This window comes from Monomorium pharaonis, chromosome 9 (assembly GCF_013373865.1).
Source record: "Monomorium pharaonis isolate MP-MQ-018 chromosome 9, ASM1337386v2, whole genome shotgun sequence".
Classification (NCBI taxonomy): Eukaryota; Metazoa; Arthropoda; class Insecta; order Hymenoptera; family Formicidae; genus Monomorium; species Monomorium pharaonis.
Genome location: NC_050475.1, coordinates 20,354,632 through 20,377,189, shown reverse-complemented (window position 1 = coordinate 20,377,189; position 22,558 = coordinate 20,354,632). Strand labels below are relative to the sequence as shown.

The window sequence follows — 22,558 nt, the reverse complement described above, 5'->3', positions numbered from 1 at the left end:
TCGGAACGCAGTTAACTTCAAACAACTCGTGTTTCGTGTGTGTGTATGTATGTACATACACCAGGCGTCAATAATGCCTTTTCGCTCAGCTGCCTTCCATACTCCATATAGGATACGTCACCATAGAACATACGGAAAGTATGCTATAACTTGAAGCGAAAATGCATTCTTGTATGACGCCTAGTCTATATAAATTGATAGAAATGAATACTAAAAAGTATGTGGCCTAAAAAAAAAGAGTTAAAGCCAATGAAATCCAGCGGAGCACGACCGATTCGCGCCTCGATCGTCGATCGGCTCGTCCGAGCTGAGAATTCCTCGAGCGAACGCGAACGGGAACCCCGTTCGCGCACGGATCGTAACGAGGGGAATCCCCTCCCTCCCGCTTATCGACCGGCTAGCGCATAATGCAGAACGGTTACGCAACAACGTTATAATCCGCGAGCGCGAGGCGGAAGTGGCGCGGGGCAACGAGAACGAGTATCGAGCGCCGATCGGCACCATCCACACGGTGCGTCTGTGCGTGTTCGCCGAGAAATTGTCGGCGAGCGTGCGCGCGTGCGCACGCGCGCTCGCCTCCGTCCCATTCGTTCCGAGAACCGAAGTGCGCCGAGCGGCTGCGTGCGGCGCGCCACCGCCGCGAGTGAACGCGCGCGCGAGTCCGGTCGATCCTCTCCTGTCCTCTCCGGTAGTCCGGCGGTGAAGGGCGGTGCGCGGCGAGCGGCGGCGAGGCCAGGCGAAACTGGCCGAGGCCGGTGGACGAGGTGAGACGAGGCGAGACGGAGACGTGGTGGTGTGCGCGGGCGCGATCTCTCTCGCAGTTGCTCGCAGGTAGTTTAAAAATGGCGACCGACAGGTAGACGTTTCCGCGGGGTGCACGCGCTGCCAGGCACGGGGAACGCGCGCGAGCGTATTTTCGCCACCGTCAGGCCGGCGACTCGCGGTCGCAACGGCAGCAGCAGCAGCAGCAGCGGTATCTGCCTATCGCGCGCGCGCGTTTGCTCGCTCGCGGATTATGCCGTGGATTATATCGGCCGCGCGTAGATAGGCGCGGAGAACGACGTGAATGAATCCGCTCCGCCGTCGTCCGCTCGTCACATTCCGCTGGATCCGCGATCGCGGATCGGAAATAGAGGGAGGAGGAAGAGGAGGAAAGCGGACCACCGCGGCAGCCACGAATTTGCACACGTAAGTAGAAACAAGATTATAAGAAAAAAAAGAAGAGAGGAGCAGACCGTCTCAATTTTCGGTCGTTCCTCGCGCTGATCTTCATCACATCCGCCTCCCTCCGCCAGAGAATCTCCGTCTCTTTCCCCTCCCCTCGGCCTCCTCCTCCTCCTCCGCCTCCCTCTCTTCCCAACGCGTGTCGTTCTCACGTTCCCGTGAGATCCTGCGCGATACGCGCTGTGCGTCCTGTGGCCTTGATCACGCAACGGCTTCGGCTCCGAGAGCCGAGCGATGTAATTGGCAGGAAGCGAGGTCCATCCGTTTGTCTATCCATCCCAGCTCGACGACGACGACGACGGGAGTCACGTGCCGCGCTGCTTCTGTTCACACCCCTTCTCCTTCCCTCCCTTGTCTCGCGTGCACGTACGGCAGGAGGGTGACCGATAAATCACGCGGGACGGAAACGCCACCGCTTCACCGAAGCAGCAGCAGCAGCAGCAGCACCTCTTTTCTCCACGGTGCGGCGCGAAGTAACGTGGTATCCCCCGTGGCCTCGTTGACGTCAGCCTCGATGAGCGATCAGCAAGTATCACCTGATGATGCGTCTCTCACGTGTCTCCGGGGTTGTCGAGAGAAATCGCACGGATTGAAGCTCGCGCGAACTGGCAGCCGAGCGCTCTCGTGCCTTAACAGTTCTCTATCGAAAAAACAATCTCTATCGATAAGCAACGACTTCAACACTATAATTAGTTTCCTCCCGTTATCTGGTTACGATGAGTTTGTTGTCCAGTTCGTTACCAGAGGTCTGAGTCGTGTTATTGTCACGGGGACTTTGTTGGTAAGATCAAAAATTCAAAGGGATCTTTAGGAGAGGAAAACAATAACGAAAATTTCTTGTAAACTCTGGCAGCCCTGGTCCGCACTTTTTTTTCGAGACGCGACACGTTTGTTGAACCTCACACCTTTTTTGTAAACTGCCTACGGGATGTAAAACTCGTTCTGTGTGCCGAGGTATCGTGAAATGTTTAAATATGTACATTCTCGAATCCAATGATGACGCATTGTATTGCCTGAGATTAGGGATAGAATTTATTGCGGATATTGCTGCAGGCATAGCATAGACAGTCTGTATACCTAACGAAGATTCTCATTACATCGTGCGAAAGGCTATGTCAACGCGAAAATACATAGAAGCAATTCGCTCTTGAATACACACTGTCGCTCCAGCTGAGAGATATCTCTTCAAAGAGTCCCTCGAGACAAATGCTTAATCGAGATCTTTATTTCGGAGTAGGAAGTATTTTTAAAGACGCGGTTGAATCTCTTTTCTTTTAAGCGAATCAAAGTGTTAAATTGTCCGCTCACGAAGAGCTTTTTTGTCAGCGAACATTGTGCGAACATTTGTGTAAACATCGTGTGTTTACTTACCTAAGTGCTTGATAAATTCGAGAGAGCACCTGGCTAAAATATGCCATCATTCCCACCAGATAACTCGGGAGGGATCGGTGTTGAGTTGCTTGCGCGCTTGATTGAAATCAGTGAAAATCTCTGATTGCCCGGCACCAGAATGACGTCCGAGGTTTATCGAAAAATCTTTAGTTATCTGAGAACGAGATCTTGGCTCTGCAAACGTAAAGGTAACCGTTGGATTTATCCCCTCGAATTTTTCCAATTCTCGTGACCGCCTTTTCAAGTAATGTTTAGTTAAAAACAAGGATAAATGTGTATTAATGTAATCGATAAACTCGAACATGATCTACAAGCGTTTTATTGTACAACAGATTATTTTGTTCTGACAAAAATGTGCGTCTGTGTATCTGTACACACACACACACACGTAATATGTATAATGCTGTGTTTATACATCTCATGACGTTTTTTCTCTGTTTCTTTTATTCAGGTAAATACACCTGCAAAAATTACAAGCACATAACGATGGAGCACTCCGAGCTGGTGGCGGAGATGGTGCACGTTGAAAGACTGACCACGCAGGAGCGGTTGCACCTGGCGCGTCATCGTCGGCTTCAGCAGCTGAAGGTGTGGAGACAGCGCGAGAAGGAATGGTTGCGGCACCAGACCAGGCACACGAGTAATAAACGTCACATATACTTTAGCGACAGTGTTATGTTATTGGAAGCCGCTGCGAGAAATGACATCGACGAGGGTAAGAGATTTCGAACATACGAAATGTATGTTATTTGGTGTGCTGTTGTGTCATCGACGTTTGTCTCTCTCTTTCCAGTAAGAAGGCTTTTGAAGAAGGGTGTGAATCCTGACTCGACGAATGAGGACGGTCTGACGGCACTACATCAGTGTTGCATAGATGATAATGAAGAAATGATGAAGCTACTCATTGAATTCGGTGCTAACGTAAATGCGGAGGATAGCGAGAAGTGGACGCCGCTACACGCCGCTGCTACGTGCGGGCACTTGCATTTAGTCAAATACCTCATTGCCAGAGGTGCAAATTTACTAGCCGTTAATGCTGATGGCAACATGCCGTACGACATTTGTGAGGACGAGAAAACTCTGGACTGTATCGAAGGTAATAGAATCTGTTTAAGCTACAATGTTTTGTTACTATTTGAAGATTGAAGAATGCTTCTATGCATTACAATGCGAATAGTAATGTAGTGTATTTATATAAATTCTATTTTTACAAAACACAGGAGAGATGGCAAGGCGAGGAGTCACTCAAGAATTAATAGACGAAACGAGAGCCTCAACTGAAGTCCAGATGCTACGCGATTTGCAAAAAATTGCTTCCTTAGGAGGTGATCTTGAATATAAAGATCATCAAGGTGCCACGCCTGTATGTATTTCATACAGACTCTGATTTAAGAAAAGAGAACTAAATTAATGAACTATTTACATTTTCATTTACATTTACAATCAATTAATGTTTATTACAGCTTCATATAGCAGCAGCAAATGGGTACTTACGAGTTGTAGAATTTCTTCTTGACCAACATGTATCGACAGACGTAGAGGACAATGACAAGTGGCAACCAGTTCACGCAGCTGCATGTTGGGGACATGTAAGTTTATTTTAATAGAATATTTGCTATCAAATAAATCTGGGATTTTCAAAGAATTTGTTTTTTAATGTTGAAAATCATTATTTTAATATTTTTATGATAATCAGCAAAAATTTTTAATTTTACTTTTAAATTTAAATTCTATATTTTTTCTTTTATTTTTTCTGACAATTGTTTCTTTAACGCAATTTCTTAATAATACCAATGTCGATCATTGATTAGCAATCAATTTTGTATATAATCTTACTGGAATTTTGAGTAAAATTCTCGAAAAATCTAAAAGTTCTTTTATAAAATTTGCATAAACCTGTTGAGTTATTCCTTTTTTGTAACATAAATTATGAAATAAAATTATATTTCTATTATATTATAAATACTTGTTACAATTATTTAGCATCTTAATATTTTAATTTAAATGTTAGTTTTTAAGTCATATACAATTTTGTGTTACAGTTGGAAGTACTAGAATTATTGGTGCAAAATGGAGCAGACTTAAACGCAAAAAATAAGCACGATGAAACTCCAGCGGGTAAGAGCTACTAATCTATTCTGATTATTACTTTATTTTTTTGTATTTTAATATATCTGTGTGTCACAGATATATGCGAAGATCCAGAAATTAGAGAGAGGATAGTGGAATTGAAAACTGAACAGGAAAGTAAACGACTTCGCGAAGCGCAAGGACGTAGGGTACGCAGATCGCAAAGTATAAACACGCGGACGCAAAGCGTACGTCGAACATCCATTCGAGATAAAGTCCTCACTACGAAAAAAGATGCCCAAGAAGAAACGCGCTTGAGGTTACAAGCGCAACAGGTATGATACAAATTAAAAATTTTTTACGTATTTTCTCTATTTTTTTTTTTTTTTTTTTTTTTTGAGATGCAAATTAAGGAGGTTCTCGAATCTTTTCACGTAATATAAAAACTTTATTAAATTTGGGGAATAAACTTATAATTAATGTATATAGTCATATATGCTCTTGAGCATCGAAATTTAGCTTAGTTACTGTGTCTTAAGTCTGACGAATTCTATCGCAGTTTAAAATAAAGCTAAGAAAATTAAATTTAATAAAAGAATTATATCCATCACTAAGATCCGATGCTGACCGTTAGGCGATTTACAACTCATTGATATGTTCAACATATTACGGTTGGTTAGAATTAATGTACTAATATTTAAAAAATTAAGTTTTACCATATCATTTTTATGTAAAAGTATAAAATATTCATAAATTCTACAATTTTTTGAATATAAATAATTATTACTATTATAAAGAAAATATTTTTAAGTAACAAATAATGATTTTATTGCTTAAATTTTGTACATTATCTGTTATTTTCAAAACGGAATGTCAATAGCTCTTTTGTTAAAAGGTACCCAGATAGCAAAGCCTGTAAAGACAAATTTTTAGCAGAATATGATGAATCAATTTGCAGCCAGAAAGGCAACAAATTGCCGTCAAAGCTATCTTACTTGCTACGCCAACGGATTAAAAACGGTAATTGAGCAAAATTTGCGTCTTCCGCTTTTTGCTGCCTGCGCCAAAATGCCTGCGCAGTTCTTACTCGATTTTCTAATAAATTTGCTGTCAGATTCTGTGAGCAGGCTCTGTTAGTAAGTCATAAAGCATATTGTTGAAATAACGGATGCCAATTACTAACGTCTTTTGAAATCTGTTGCCAATCTGTTAACATATTGCATGCATTTTGCTAGGTATATATGAAGGAAAAGTCGTGTAACTGTCCTTCATTTGTTTAAGTTACAGAATCTCCTTAAGATTGAGCTGTTTAAGATGTGTAAATAAATATCAAAATTAACAAGGAAAAATTTTTCTCAGTATGTTAGCACTCCTACGCCTACTAATATTCCGCCGTTGGAGAATAGTACGCAGGAAGTAGGGGACCACGAGACTGATTCCGGCGCGCTGACTCCAGCCGTGCGGAAAGGTCCTGAAGGAAAAGACAACGAGTCTTTTCTCCACGAAGATGTTGATAAAGATTCAGGTACATTCCAAATGTATTCTTGCTTGCTATTGGTTGTGGTTCAGTAGACTATTGTGGTAAATAGTAGCTTTATGCGAAGGAACTTCGCAAAAATATGTACCTTGATTATGTGATTCAAGAATTACACATATATACATCATGCTCATTTATAATTTATAATGCCCGAAACATAGTTAACGCGAGCATAATATTTGAAGATTGTATTTAAATTTTTATACATATATGTTATAAGCTATACGTCCATTAAAAATTGCAAAAAATTATTGTGGCAAAAAAAGAGAAAATAAAATTAAAATGATTATTATAGACTGGTTAATCGTACTAACAACTGACAGGTCCTCGTTAAGTCTGACAAGAGCGCATCTTTATTATATCTTTATACATTAATGAAGAAATTTTATATACATATATATAAAACATTGATAGAAGACAATATTAAATATAACAGATAAAATATATAAATTATATATGTATTAATCTGCTGATTGCAAAATCCCATATATGTACTTTGTCGAATTCATTGTGTTAGCTGTCAATTATTTACCAGCTTTTTTTTCTTTTCACTACTGCGTGCTCCTGAATAATTGCGAGGTTAGTTTTCTACGTCACTTTTCTATTTCTTTAATTATTATATACATTTCATGATCTTTATGATGCATTTAATTGCGTTATCTCTTTCGTATCATACATATCATACTGCGCCAGACGTTTTGCTCATGGTGTACGTAAAACGTATATCTACGTGTGCTGCGCATACACAATGCATTTTTCTCTCTGAAAGCTGTTCTCATGTTAAAACGCATACATACACACATATACATTTCGCTTTGTATCCATATCGAATCTCTTTGGCAAGGCCTAAATGATACTGGCTTCCTTAGCGTATCTTTGTGACCGCTTTAGCAAAGCTTAGCGGCCACCGAGCGCAAAATAGAATAATAATCAAACGATGATGTGGTATTTATTATAGATATGTCTCAAATTGTTTCTTACATAAACTGGAACCCTAATCGAATTTAGAGAACTATATATATCATGCTAGTAGAACGCACAATAAGTAGCATCAACAGATATATTATTATTCTACATTCTTTATACATATATTGTACGATGCGCAAGTTTTCTCTAGAATAAAAGTATACAGGACGATTCTCGATTAGCGTCAATGCCTCCAATTATTGGCAGTGTTCTAAATATTGTAAATCCAATCTTAAAGGCTTTTTTTTTTTGAAGTTTTAGTTTTAATAAAATATTACAGCAATAAGATTTCTCAAAAATTTAGATAAAATACAGTAATAATATAATTTATATATTCAAAAAAAGCATTTAAGATCAAATTTCCAGTATTTCCAGTCCAGGAGACTGTCAGCAATTGACCATTTACATATCACGAGAGCATTGAGAGAATTTTAAACAAGAAAAAAAAACCAAAACCCAATTAAGAATCGCCGTGTATATTTAGATGATTATTTGATATTAAATATTTTGCCGGATAATATGCGTCTGTAGTATATAACAGACGGGTTTTGAGCCTAAAGCATGACCTAAGATATTGATCGCAGTTCTACAAATTTTTATGTATATCTGTCGTCAAGTTCTACTTCGTATTGAAAATTGGTAGCGAATTCTCTGCTACTCGATGAATGCTTCGTATCCATTGTATTATGCAATGGAGTAAGTAATGAGGGATCAGACATATATATACACACACACACACACACACATACACACATTGCTCCGTTTATTAAAGTAGTCAATTCGAGAAATAAAAGAAAAACATATCAGATATACCGAAAGCGAGGCATTGGTGGACGAATTACGGAAACGGATATTTATGCTTGCGTTTTCTAAACGATGCAACAGTGCTCTAGAAAAAAATATTCATACCGTATTTCATTCGATAGTAAATTACGATCTTTAATGATAATGAGTATGATTCAATGTTGGACATTACTTGATTAATTTATTTATTAATTAAAATAATTTGACTAAAAATTAAAAAAATGTACAATTATGTTACAATAATCAATTAATGGAATTAATCAAATGATTTAATATAATTAATTGATTAAATTTTCATATAAAGTTATCTACTAAGAATTAATAATATATTATAATTTATTTAATGATTGTAATAAATAAAACATTGTTAATTAAAAGAAAATATAATTATTTGGTGATTATTAATTTTTAATCATTAATATTTAAATTATTAATTATATTTTAAAAATTAACTATATAATTACGAATTTGTTAAATATATTTATTGTATTGAAAAGATATTTAAGTCGATATTTAATGGTCGATAAATTATTTTATTATATTAATCGCCGTTATAAATTAATGCTATGATACCAGAGACTAATTAAATAACTAGATTAATAATTAATAATAGATTTTTTAATCAGCAATGCTTTATTATTTTCTATCAATTAATTAAATTAGTCGCGATTACATATAATAATTTATTTTAGTTGATTTATTTTATTGATTAATATCTAAAAGTTATTTTAAACAAATTTTAAGCACTTATAATCAAGAATTAAATTTTTAGTCGTACTTACACAAAGAGAATTTTCTCTTAGAATTTATCTTCAAAATAATCGTAAGATAACATTGATTTCGAAGAATTATACTTTTGGTGAAATTTTACTCAATTTTATTGAAATTATAGTAAAATTTTCTGAAGATTATATTATTCTATGATCTTGAGGAGTAAAGTTTTTTCTGTGTAATCGTTAAATTAATTAAATTTTGTCCAACATTGGACTACACTTAGAGAAAAATTCCATAGTCATAGCAATTATAAGGTGCTACAACTACAAGTTTTATTCGAAGAATTATTACACACAGTTTGATAAACTAGTTTCATAAACTAGTTATTGCAACAATAGTTTTAGTTACAATAACTATAAAAATAGTTTGTATTACTACGGCAACATTATTTACGTAATTATTAATTTATAATGTCAGTGTGTCCTAACTGGAAAATAGCTATTATATATTTTCTTAATTCATATAACTTGTTTTTATTACAAACATAAGATAGTTGAAGTGCCATTTGTTTATAAATTTATAGTTGCTAATACTAAACTTTTTCTCTGAGTGTACGATTAGATTGGTCGCAATCCAAACGTTGGAAAAAAATCCCATTGTAGCAAAATACGAAAACGTACAGATATATCATAGCCGTTGAACAACACTCTTTGTTCTTGTGTAACGTAACGGCTGTATTTATCATATTTCTTCCTCTATCTCTCTCTATCTCTTTTTCTTCTTGTGTATCCATTGATTTTGCTTGCGCGACCGTTGAATCGTTTAGTAACAATATTGTGTACGTACACACCGATATGTGCATATGATGGTCCTTCTTGGTGCAATGTTTCCGAAACGCTTGTTGCTGAAAGCATGCCATGCTTAGCGCATGAGAAAACTCATAGAGTTGACACACCTTTGGTTTTTCTCCTATTTCTTTCTTTTTTTAAAATTGTAATCAGTGCGCATAGGGATAGAAAGTGGGGTTGAGGTGAAGGGGCGGAAAAGTGGCGATCGCGTCGATCGAAAAGTCGACACACGGTTTGACCGGGAAGTAGCACATTGGATTTACGTATTTGCCTGACAGCAGTGACAGGGCTTGATTCGCTGGTCAGCGGCGGCCAGCAGCAGCAGCTACAGTCGCCGATTTACTCCACGGACACCGATACCAACAACGGCAAGATCAACATACATGTGTCCGTTGTTTTCGTGAAATCCCTGTCGGATCTGAAGAAGAAACGGGCGCAGAACCGGCACATATCCACCGGTTCCGTAGACGCAAATGGAAATGGCATCCCGATGCCGGTCTCGTCCATTTCCAATTCCGATCTCGACACCGACGATTTCACCCAGCGCTTCACTGGGAACACCAGCGAGATCGTGAGCGATAATCACTCAGAGAAGAGCTGCTGTACCGTCATGTAAATCCGCACGTAATCGCGTACAATCTCCTCGTTTCCCTTGTCCTTGCGCTTCACGTTTATTATTGTTACGTACGATGTCATCGGAGCTCTTCGGAATCCTTCGCACACGAACGAGGATGTATTCCCGCGATTATCTTCCAGTATTTCTTTTGAAGACTCAACGCTGCGTTCTTTCGCAATTTTTCGAGTCGCGCGTTTAATCCGAGCCCGAGGGTCGTGATATTTTTTTATTAGATATATATACATATATATACACATATATATATATATTTTCGTAGAACACATTATAGCGATGTTATGTACATCACAGATAATACCTGCAGGGAGGCGTATCGACAGCTTTAAAATCAAAACTATTGTCGGTTTTGATGTCGCGCGAACGACACTGTACTTAATTCGTCGACGAAACGTTCTCTCTGCGATTGTTGTTACACGATTATTGAATCGCAAGCAGCGTGTTGAACAAGTTCGGTATGAAGAACACCTTGTTACGACAACTACTCAGAGCATGTACTTAACATTTGTAGAAATATATAATTGCATTTTTTAATTAAGTTTATAATTATGCAACGTTTAAGCGTTCAAGTATTGTACAGACTTTTAATTTTATTTATTGTTACATTATAAAGGAAGTGTATAAACTCTAATGCGCTATAGAAGGATAGGAGATGTGTGTTACAGACTCGTAGGTATTACCTAGACTCGAGTTTTTCTAGTATTTCTCCACAGACAGATATAAGACTATCAAACATCTTCCAATATTTTTTATGAGACTTTAGCTGTAAGGATTGAGTGGAAACTGATTTTTATATCGATTTAAAGATTATTTGTAAATTTTGATATGTAGTATTTATCTATCTATTTACGACACTATAGACTCTTCACTTGAATTCCATGTTCCACGTATAGCAGATCGCTATATACGTTGCTGATTTACAATTTTGCATCTGTGTTACGCCTTTGACAACGCGTGAGACGAATTTAAGGAAGGAGGATTGTCGTTTCGAGAAGTAAAGGAAAAAAAATTATTTTTATCTGAATTTTTTCGAAAACTATGCGGTCCATTTAAATTTTGTACATCTAAGCTACAGAGTACGCGCTATTAGTGCTATTGCGTCATTCTATCATTATCTTTAGATAGAATGATGCAATAGCGCTGAGAGCGCGCTCTCCTAGCGCAACTTTTAATAATACATATTTTATGTCTGATTAAAAATTTTTGTAAGTAAAAATAATGAAAATTATAAAAAGTAAATGAATTTATTAATCTATGGATGTTCGGTTATCGTTGAAATAAATAGAAATATATTAAAATATATTAATTTTTTTATTTTACTTCTAATGCGTAACACCGTCGATTCAAAATGACGATTTTGAAAAAGCAATGTTTGCGCGTCTCAAAATTATTTAAAAAAAGTTTCGTTTTTTACAATCAGTTTTAATGATATGAAGCATCCGTAAATGAATAACCTCACTTTACTTTTTTATTTCAAATCATTAATATATGCATTTTATGAAAGGCAATTTTATGCACGCTCGTATATAATTTTTTTATAATTGTTATAATTTTTATTATTTTTACTTGCAAAAATTTCCAATCACAAATAAAATGTGTATTATATGTGTATAAAATTTAATTGTCTACATAGTTTTCAAAAAAAATTACATAAAAATAGCCTTTTCTTAGCGAAATGATAATCCTCTCTTAATTCATGCCGGAAAGATATAAACATGTAAATTTTACTTATCTTTTTTTAGAGTAAAGTTTATGCATCCCCGTGTAACGAGGGACATATCCAACAAATCAAAACGGCGATAATAAATTTTATTCGAAATTACGCGTGTGTACGAGACCGTGTACGAAATAATTAAGATCTGTCCTGCCGAACGGTCGTATTTTTTACGTACACTTTGTGTCAAACCGCATCCAAATTAAATATATAAAAAAGGATCTTCAAAAGAAGTAAAAAGTAAAATTAATAGTACAAATGGCAACGTTTATACATTCCTCCGCGATAATATGTAATAAAACGTTGCTTTTCGCGGCTTCCGGCCTTGCGATGGCGCGACGGCGACTCGTTCTCCGTCTTGCAATTGCGTTAATCGCTGAAATTTCTAATAACAATCGCCGCGATTATTCCAATTAAAAGTACAGAGCACACGTGCACGATTGTTCACGCATATATTTGATTACGAATGTCTATGGCGAAGGTTGATTTCAATGGCTGTATTTGAAATGAATTTATGTGACGTCTACCACCTGTTTATATTATATTGTAATATAGTAACGTATAAAAATAAAACTACTGTATATGTTATCTTTTACACTTTGTACACTTTATGTTACATAATCCGCGAAAGAATTCATCAATTTTACGTTCTCGAAACAAGAACTCCGTTATTATTATCTCATAACTATCAAATTCATTTTTCAATGCATCATAATACGATATAAAAAGCACGAAAACACAAATAAGAGGCGACCAGCTATCCAATATAAAGCTAATAAGCACAATTTACGAATTTTGTTATGTAACCCTATATAATGCTATCGCGGGTAAAGTTTCATCCAAATGCTAATTCAAGTTTAGTAGTTTTTAACTTTTTGATAGCTTAAATAACATTTAATAAGATTTTTATATTAAAATAGAGTTTGTATTTATTCTAATGTCTCGCAACCTAAAGTAAACATAAAGTTCTAATTATGTGCATAAATTTTTGTAGTGTTAATGTAAGAAAGAAATGTGTACCATAATTCAGGGTTAATATATATTAGAATCATTCATACAGATTTTTTTGAAACTTGTCTCACGTACGACAATACATAATATCTAACAGTATTATGAAACTAACAATAAGATGAAATTTGTATACATTATTTACGTACATATATTGGCATGTAATCATTCTTTGAAATGATTTTGCCTATTTCAGCTACGTTGCTTCTGTGAATCATTTTCAGTGCGCTGTTATCGGTGAACTCTACTTGTGGGCAAGATACATAATAAGTTAGAAACGGAATAGTGACTGATAATAGACATATAGTGAGAGTCATGATGATACGAACATCTGCGATGGCTTAGCGGCCACGAGAGGAAGATTACATCAGTCGACTTCCAATTGAGAACTGATTTAATCAACTCTGCATCGCTCGTCTCTTCTGATGCAACCACCACGCTTTATTGAGCCTCATTTGAGCCACAATTGGTAATAAATAAGAACGTGACATTAAACGTGACATTATACACGAGTTTCACCCAATGCTATCTATATCTTTCACGCCTTAAATTAATTTCTCGGCGATTTTTTTACAAATGATTGTTCGTACAATTTACTTCCCTTAAAGATGGGTCGCGCTTGCTGAAATCTAGATATTATGAGATAATTTTGTGATATCTTTCGATATCACAAAATTGCATTTTCATTGTTCGCGATGCGAATCTTTTAATTAAGATATTCTTTATCAAATTTTGTGTATTATTATTTATATTTAATATATACAGCAAATGTTTGCTTTTTTAAATATCCGATATATTTGATATCGAATAATTTTATCGTGGGTTCATCCTCGATGATATTTAAATAAAATAACTCCGTGTAATCCATTCTTCCTACAGATTTCACCGCGATAAGAGACACAGATATAATCTGGAATATTTCTTAGGAGTCGATACCTGTAAGAAGTCGCAATCTTCGATCAATGATATCTAACAGTTCAGGGATCATTGATGTCAAGGAGTAATTATATTGTGGTTGAAACATGACAAGTTTTATGACGTTATCACATATCAAATATAACGAATCTATGACAAAAAATGCTTACTTTTCAAATTAGAAGGACAAGCACTTTCATAGCCACATGCTCATTAAAGGCCCCAGTTCATCACATTTATTTGATAAATAAGATAATCATTAGCAAATTGCTTTGGTACAAAGGAAAACTTATGACGATATGGAACTTATGACAATAATTTAAACAAAATCTGTCAAGATATAAATTCGAGTGTATATTAGTTCGTATTTCAATAAACTTCCAAGTCATACTGAAAACATATTCGTGTAACACTACTTATCTATCTTTACACAAAAACTTATCTGTAACATAAAGATACTTTGTATTGGTAATAAACATTTCGAGATATCGTCTCTCTTCCAGTTAGCTAAAAAGTTTCTTTGCAATTTTGAAATACTTCTTGACTAGGAATGATTAATATTTTTAAATTAAATTGAATTAAAATTAACAACATGTAAAATTAATTTAATTACATTAAAAGTTATATGAACAAACAATTTAGTTAAGATTAAATTAATTTAAAAGTTAATTTAGAAAACCTTTTTTAAAGTTGATTACTCAAAATAGCAAAACAATTACAATATTATATGAATTACCAAAATTAGTATTTTATACGCAAATTGAATTTATATAAGAAAAAACAAAAAAATATTGTTTTTCATATAAAAATGTACTTTTTTATACTTTCATAAACTTTTTACTTAAGAAAAATTTAATAAATTAAAGTTAAATATTTTTAAAAGAACTAAATTAAAAAATTAACTCACTTGAAATTAACTAAGTTAAATTAAAAATTATTTATCATTTAACTTTTAATTTTTTTAAATTAATTACCGAATTCTTCATATACTAACAAAATACTAACAAAGTACAAATTACAAACTTTATTACAATTATAAACAAACATTGTAATAAGTAACGTTCAAAACAATTTTTTTATTGAACCTTTAAAAACTCTACATATGTAACGTAATATGAATATATGTAAAATACATTTCGTAACAACCCTATACGAACGGATTACCTTCGAATCGAAGGTAAAGCCATGGCCATTCCCAAGTTAATAAGTTTTTTTTATGTTATTTACATAATTCATTTTTATCATTCTCTTGTTCCGGCGCGTACAATAAGAGGAATATAAATCTATTCAGGTCTATTGAAACATATACGAATTAATCGCATCTTAAACGTTTATAAAGTGGGGAGAGGAGACAGTGGCGGGGAGAGACACCCATATGCTCGGCATACATAAAAACCGAATGTCATCCGTGAGACACCACAGTTGACCACAGTCAGCTTTAGTTCCACGAGAAGTTTACTTATCGTTCCGGAAAAGAGCAACGTTGTTTATCAGTCTCCAATCGACGGCGACAAATCATCGTTCTGTGCAGACACTGATCGTGTTCATCGCTCGCTGTTTAAATAAAGGTAAGATAAAAAGATTCCATAAGAAGCAGAGCTCTAATCTGTTTGAAATATTCTTTTGGTTTTTACGAAATTTCAATAGAAACGTACAGGATCTCCAATTAGGACTTTGGTTCGAGCTTGTTTTTTGTTGTGTAAAATTTATCAATAACATTTTATCGGTTTACACGGAGCAGTTATACTCGAAAGCAAAACTCAAGCATCATCCAGTCTGCCTCTCAAAATTAGGCGGATTCAAGAGGGCATAATTATATCAAAAATAATCGTAATAAAATGTTTTAAAAACCATTTTACAGCTTGAAATCTCCAGCTTGAGATCGGTAATTTAATAAATAACTTTTTTTTTTAATCAGCTACAAATGGAACTTTACAAAGTTCCATCGATAAAAATCTCACACATAAATGCGGTTTTTGAAAATTATGAATCTTTAATTTGCATACACGTTAAACGTTGTGAAATTTTATTCACCGAGTTATTCGACATTGAACCAAAAATGCTTCAAATTTGCTTGTTGAATGTATGTCTTTCGTTACATTCTCATGGATTCATGAATTATTCTGTGGAATTATTTTTTTTTTCGACGAAGGTAAAAACCTGTCTACCTTTTATGTCGACAAAACCGCAAGGCTGAGAAAAGATAGGGACATCCGTCAAATTCATATTTCGTATATGTATCTGTGTAGGTACTTTTATATATATATATATATATATATATATATATATATATATATATGTGTGTGTATAATAAGCTAGGAATACGGATCGTTTGAAAAGTTGTTTTACAATTTTGTAAATTAAATTTTAATTATCTTGAATTTTCTCACTTCATCAATGAGTCCAGCACGAAAAATTCAACGATTAAAGAAATATATTAGAAAGAAACAATTTTGAAAATTCTAAATAATTATTGCATTAATTATTGTTTTGCTTTTTTGTTCCTTCGTGTATAATTTTATCAAAAATCGTGTTCTTTTTTCACGTCTTGTTTCCTCCGGTGCTTGTTAAATTTTTATCTTGTCAATTTCAAAACAAGAAATTTTCTCCTAAGTTTCTTATACAGTAAAATATATAACAGAGGTATCTTGCATAAAGATATTTATGTATTAGAATATCTATTGCACAGCACTGTCAAGATATCTTAAAAATGTTTCTGAGATAAAAATACTAAAAAGTCATGATAATTTTATCTCAAATATAATATTTAATAAATTTACTTTTATATTTAAATCTTATCTTTAATTTTTATATTTAAAATAGTCTAAATAAGTTTATCTTAAGATATATTGTATAAATTACCTTACTGGTTATGAAATATATCTTAAAATAAATATGAAACAAATTTAAATAAAATAAATAAAAGTTTAATTGTAATATCAACCATATTATATGAAAATGTTTCAGAGATATCTATTTATCAAGTATTATGATGTACTGCAGAACTCTATGAATATCTGACAATAAGATATATCTTAAAATAATTGATTTAAAATTGTAACCACAAAGATATCTGATTACATCTCGGATATATTTTGCTGTATAAGCTAATTATTATCAAATTTTATTATTATCACGAGGGAGATTTTAGGAATAATATTTAGAGAGAAGAAAATATAAAGATATAGTAATTAAGTTTGGTCTCTTAAGAATCCCCCCAAATAAAATGATTACAAAAATAATCAAAAATCCTTCAAATTCTTGACAACTGTGGAAAAGGCAAAAAACAATTGACAAAAAGCAAAATACGCGATGCAACTCAACAAAAACAGTGTGTGAAATCTACATTGTCATTGCTACATGTCATGATATGTATGTACATAAAAATAACTACTTGGATTCTATATGACAATAACATTAATTTTACGTACTGTTTTTGTCAGGAATAAACGCATTTTAAAATTAACTTTGTAATAAACTTTTTTCAAATAGCAGAAAACACGTTTTTTAAACGTTGAAATAAATATTTTTTAATAAAAAAAAGGAAGCTTAATCCACTATATTTTCAACGTTTTCAGAATAGTTTTTCAAACATTTATTTTTTAAAAACTAAGAGGTGGGATATATGTGAAATGTTTTCTAACATTGCGAGTAATCCAGTTAATGCTTAACGAGCGTTCATTAGGCTTCGATCTCGGAAAAGACTGGTTTTGAAAATGAGCTAAACTTAAAGCGGCATTATCGAAGAAAAATTCGAAAAAAGTCGCGGTCCGAGAGCGTCAGACGTCAACTTCCGAAGCCACGAGATCCGGGAGGATTTACGATCCCCACGGCGTCCGCCGTTCGATCTCGATACTTCTCCGCGAGTCCATACAATTAATCAGTCGGAATCGTGGCCTTCGGCGACCTTCGCTCCCGCTCGCTCGCACGTGCAGACCGCGCACGACACGCCGACGTGATGTACTCGGGCGATCGTAGTAGACACCCGGGCGGGCACGTGCGCGTCCCCCTCCCTCGTGGGCGCGCATCCCGCGCCCCGCGCCGCGCTCGCTTTCCCCGGGTCTCGGGCGGGCGGTATCGTATCGTCGTCGCCTGGCGATACCGGTTTAACGGATGCCACCGTGGAAGTGTCACGGAACGACGCGGCATCCACTCCGCGTGAAAGTGAGCGGCGTATCGTCGTGGATCAGCGGGAGCCGCCGAGGATGTCGCGATCATCGTGCCGCGTACTCGCCGTAATTGTGCTGTCGTGTCTGGTCCACGTCCCGCTTGCGTATCCTAACTGCTCCATTTCGGCGTCCGATCAGTGGTGCGGACCTACGTGCCCGAGCGTCTTCGAGCGTAACGATGTTTGTCCGATGTTCAGGACGATGCCGGGCCAGCTGGAGAAGATCAAGGGTGGCGGCAAGCGCGCCACCTTCGGCATGGGCTGCTTCTGGGCGGGGGACTCCCTCTTCGGGGTGCTACCGGGTGTCATCAGAACCTGCGTCGGCTACGCCGGCGGCACCAAGGAGTCTCCGGCATACAAGAACATGTAAATATTCCTCGCTGTCGCGTTGTTGTATAGTCTGTTCTTTTCGTCTTCCCTTCTTTTTCCTCAACGTGGAAAGAAAAAGGAAAGAGGCAAAGAACTGTTCAGTCAAAAGGAACAGACTAGTTGAAGGAAAAGATTCATTCCCTGACTTTGCTACCTGCTTGCAGGGGAGACCACACGGAGGTCATCGACATCGAGTACGATCCAGAACTGGTGTCCTACACGCATCTACTGAGCTTGTTCTGGAACAATCACGAGTACAGCCTAACAAGGAAGATAAAGAGACAGGTATATTGCACTTACATATTTGTACAGAAGGATATCTCTGCAAATTTTTAAAAAATATATTCACATTTTATCAGATGCCTTGCATTTCTCTCAGAGGTTTCAAAAAGATATCTTTTATATATTTCTACCACTGCAAATCAACTTTGATCTTTATACATAATTTACTTTTTACTATTTTTTATCCTATTATTATCAGTCCAGATAACAAAGCGTGTCTAAGTAGAATCTAAATTTGCGATTGCTAACCTTCAACAATTTTGAATGTACCGATGATGAAAGCATTGTATGGACAATCTTGTAATACTCTCAAATTATTTTGGTAATAATACGAATTTTGTCAATTTTAAAGTTGTCAACAAGTTATCTTTTAAAATTGTTGTCACATCGCAAAGGCGCCAATATTTGCCAGCAAGTGCGAATTCAGCTGCAGACTCTGATAGCAACATATTAAGTTATAATTACGAGCCAACAGTAATACAAACACGTCTGGGTTGCTATCTGGGTAGAAGAAGATAAAGTAAAAATGTTTATCCAGATCAAGGTTAATCTCTTGATGGAAATGAATATTACGAATCTAAAATATAGCTTATGCAACATTTCGAGATATATTTCAGATATCTGGAGATTAAAAATATTTTATAGAAATCTAGAAGACATCTTATGCATATTTTGAGATATTTTTCAGATCTCTTTGGAGATGTATTAAAGATATCTTGTAGAAATCTAAAAAACATTTCATGTGATAAATATCTCACATATATCTTTTAAAATTATTCAGATGTCTAGAGTAGATATACTTTAACAATTTTATAGATATATACAGGACCTAAATGTTTTCTGGATAATAACATAGTGAATAATTAACTTAATTCACTTATCATGCATGCCAACTAAACGCTAAATGTTAATTTGATTTTCAGTACATGTCACTGATCTTGTACCATGATGAGGAGCAAAGGTTGCTAGCTGAAAAATCACTTGAACAGGAACAACGAAAGCGCGGAGAAGTTTTTGTCACGGAGATTAAGAAGTTTACACATTTTTATCCAGCTGAGGAGTAAGTGACATTATCATCTTATTCATATCCATATGGCGTAATTACTTTTATTCGATGGAATTTAATTCTTTGCATTCATTACTTGGAACATTAGGATTTTATAACAAGTGGCACATAAGTGTATCTAGGCTAACTCAAATCTCTCCCTCTCAAATTTTTAAATACATTTTTATCTATTTTTAATTATACAAAAAATATATATATACAATTTCTGATTCTGAGTGAATAAAGAAAAAGGAGTAATTATCAATATTTTGTATAATCATAGTAGCGATATTAAAGAACTATATATTTCATTTTAATAATTATTTTGCCTATATTTTCTTCAGAAAAAAAATAAAAGTAATACTTTATAAAATTTAATATTTTTCCTATTTAAGATTGGAGCAAACAAGGAGACATTTTAAACTATGAAATATAAGTAGGAAAAAGTAGGAAAAAAATGACTGCTTATGTGATAAGAATTGATAAAACCTCTTCCCTCCCTTCCTCCTGACAAAATTCTTAATACGTCCTTGAGCTAGTATAATAGACTGCTGATAAAACACAAAATACAAATTTATTTAATTATTATGTAATGTGATTATGTAACATAAAAATGTATTTGTAATAATAATATTAAATTATATAAATCGAAAATTATAATTTTGCGATTAATAAATATTAATTGCTGTATAAATAATCTAATATAATGATACTTTTAAAACATTTTTATTGCATTTCAGTAGCTTACAGACATTGCTAAATTTAATTGTACATTCATGTTTTATGTTCATTTTTATCAATGTATATTAAATTTAACCTCAGTTTATAATTTACTTTTTATTATTTTTTTAGTTCTAATAAAATAAAATTAGAAAATATGAGAAAAGAATAAAGAATAATTTTTTAAAATCACAATTACAATTAATCTATATTGATAAAAATAAATATTAACAGCTCCACAAATTGATAATAAAATTTTATAAAATTATAAAAGATTTATGTATTTAAATAACTATTAAAAATTGTATCATTTAAATTAATTAATATCTTTTAACTTTTTTATGATTTTCAATTCTGAATAAAATCAGGTTGAAAATATAATAAAAGGCGACATGTCAATTAAATTCAACAAAGTTGCATTTTATCTTTTTAGTTACCATCAGAAGTATCGACTACAGAATCATCCGTGGCTAATCGAAACCATAGGCCTCACGCCGGAAGTTCTGTGCGCCTCTCCACTGGCGACCAAATTGAACGGCTACATCGCGGGTGCTGGCACCATCGAACAATTTGAGAGAGAACTACCGAGCTTAGGATTGAGCGAGAAATCGGCGCAATATTTAACGAAGTATATTGTCGAAAATCAGGGCAGCGGTTTGTACTGCTAGCACATCTAGTTACAATGGAAAAAAATTACCGAGAATATTTTCTACACTAATAGACGTAGGCTGGACATTATTCGATCTCTTCACAAGAGGAGAACTGCACACGCACAGCCTGATACATGTACTATGTATACTGGGTGTCGCAAATATCTCAAATGTTCACGCGAACACCGTTTATACAAGTTCGTATTATATAAATTCAATATTTAATGCCATTGTATTTAACATCCGTGTCCGTAAGGTATAAAAAAGTATCTTACAGCTCACGAGCTCCGATGCTCACTCTTAATTTTAATAGCAGATTTGCTGACTTGGAGTCAGCTATTCTTAATAAAAATCATTGACAATTTTCAAATTATCGAAACTTTATGTCAAATAGAAAATTTTTAGCTTATTAATATGATTTAAGAATCATACTTTAACTGTTTAATTAATTTTTTTGCAAAGAAGTATGTTGATTTTTATTAGCCCATAAGTTACAGTAGTTTTTTAATTTATAACTTACTGAAAATAAAAAGTTGTTAAAGTTAATTAAATATATAGGTAAACTGATGTATATATTTTCACCATTTAATGTGACAGAACGAAATTTATTCTAGGAGTTTGTATTACTCAAAATTCGAAGCTTTATTTAAAAAATATAATTTGATAAATGACGCGATGATTCTCGACTTCTTTCTTCATTCTCATAGAGAAAAATTGGCTACAATTAAAGGCGATATTCTCAAGATTGTGTTTCAATTATATACAGTGTTAGTAAAATTTATGTTATGTATACTACAGATATTTTCAGTACTGTCTGTGAATTTCAGGTCAACACATACCAAGCACATTTGTGCCTTTCTCGTGCGCGAATTTTAGAATTTTAATAAATTCTATTATATAAAGAGAAAATGAAATATAAGGAATTAAGACATGTTTATGATAAATCTTTTGATATCACTGAATTATAAAGAAAAGATATATTTTATATGTACATATATTTAGAATTTTATATATATAATAAAAATATTCTTTTTTAAATACACTATTTACACCTTTATCTAAATACGGCTACACGAATCCTTTCCAATTGAATCTCTTTATTTTCAACATCTTTGTATTCTTATGTTCTGAACCTCCTTAATAGTTCGAATTTTCATATTCTTAATATTTTTCTATCTTAATTGTGGAATAAAATATTCACAATCAAGAAAAGAAAAAAATTCTCTTTTGACATATAATTATTATAGTTACAAATAAGGAGGCTTGAATATATTTGATGATTAATATCTTTTTATCAATAATTAAATTAACTTGTTTTATCTCAATGATTAGATTAATATTATTTTATCAATGACTGAAATAACTTTAAATTCAGTCTAACTTTTTTTTATCTTTTTCAAGTTCTAAAAATTAAAAGAAAATAAAGAGTACCTAAATAAAACAGAAGTCTGAGAGCGGCCAACAGCCATGATTTGGTTGTAATTTAGAGCCTCTGTGTCAT

General features: G+C 34.3%; 2 protein-coding genes and 1 long non-coding RNA gene across 10 annotated transcripts; 2 read left to right on the top strand and 1 right to left on the bottom strand.

The window, feature by feature from the left end:
• Positions 1 to 623: 623 nt before the first annotated feature.
• LOC105835255 (protein phosphatase 1 regulatory subunit 16A) lies at positions 624 to 14,220 on the top strand. Of its 7 annotated transcripts, XR_003626533.2 has the most exons (10): positions 1,780 to 2,804; positions 3,068 to 3,331; positions 3,410 to 3,712; positions 3,837 to 3,979; positions 4,080 to 4,205; positions 4,659 to 4,734; positions 4,804 to 5,021; positions 6,046 to 6,211; positions 13,105 to 13,377; positions 13,788 to 14,220. XR_003626533.2 is itself a non-coding variant. In XM_012678350.3 (9 exons), the coding sequence occupies exons 2-9, from the start codon at positions 3,103 to 3,105 to the stop codon at positions 10,169 to 10,171; spliced, it is 1,599 nt and encodes a 532-aa protein (XP_012533804.1). In that variant the 5' UTR covers positions 624 to 1,188; positions 3,068 to 3,102; the 3' UTR covers positions 10,172 to 12,488. The 7 variants fall into 7 exon arrangements, 6 of the variants coding, with proteins under 6 accessions (XP_012533804.1, XP_028049199.1, XP_012533803.1 ...); XM_012678350.3 differs by lacking the exons at positions 1,780 to 2,804; positions 13,105 to 13,377; positions 13,788 to 14,220 and adding exons at positions 624 to 1,188; positions 9,834 to 12,488; XM_028193398.2 differs by lacking the exons at positions 1,780 to 2,804; positions 13,105 to 13,377; positions 13,788 to 14,220 and adding exons at positions 1,369 to 1,749; positions 9,834 to 12,488.
• LOC114255226 lies at positions 11,936 to 13,326 on the bottom strand. The gene is made up of 2 exons (XR_003626534.1): positions 13,238 to 13,326; positions 11,936 to 13,152 (listed from the first exon to the last, which is right to left on the bottom strand). It is a non-coding gene; the product is annotated as an uncharacterized LOC114255226 (long non-coding RNA).
• A 1,000-nt stretch (positions 14,221 to 15,220) lies between the features above and the next one.
• LOC105836243 (peptide methionine sulfoxide reductase) lies at positions 15,221 to 21,427 on the top strand. Of its 2 annotated transcripts, XM_036292037.1 has the most exons (5): positions 15,221 to 15,391; positions 18,190 to 18,357; positions 18,525 to 18,645; positions 19,566 to 19,702; positions 20,841 to 21,427. In XM_036292037.1, the coding sequence occupies exons 2-5, from the start codon at positions 18,194 to 18,196 to the stop codon at positions 21,073 to 21,075; spliced, it is 657 nt and encodes a 218-aa protein (XP_036147930.1). In that variant the 5' UTR covers positions 15,221 to 15,391; positions 18,190 to 18,193; the 3' UTR covers positions 21,076 to 21,427. The 2 variants fall into 2 exon arrangements, with proteins under 2 accessions (XP_036147930.1, XP_012535607.1); XM_012680153.3 differs by lacking the exon at positions 15,221 to 15,391 and having other exon boundaries at positions 17,867 to 18,357.
• Positions 21,428 to 22,558: the final 1,131 nt, after the last annotated feature.

Coding starts and splice junctions, on each gene's coding strand:
- LOC105835255 (XM_012678348.3), top strand. CDS start 2,735: ATGACGTCCGAGGTTTATCGAAAAATCTTTAGTTATCTGAGAACGAGA. Junction 3,332..3,409: donor GAGAAATGACATCGACGAGG/GTAAGAGATTTC, acceptor CTCTCTTTCCAG/TAAGAAGGCTTTTGAAGAAG. Junction 3,713..3,836: donor AACTCTGGACTGTATCGAAG/GTAATAGAATCT, acceptor TACAAAACACAG/GAGAGATGGCAAGGCGAGGA.
- LOC105836243 (XM_012680153.3), top strand. CDS start 18,029: ATGTCGCGATCATCGTGCCGCGTACTCGCCGTAATTGTGCTGTCGTGT. Junction 18,358..18,524: donor TCTCCGGCATACAAGAACAT/GTAAATATTCCT, acceptor ACCTGCTTGCAG/GGGAGACCACACGGAGGTCA. Junction 18,646..19,565: donor CAAGGAAGATAAAGAGACAG/GTATATTGCACT, acceptor TTTGATTTTCAG/TACATGTCACTGATCTTGTA.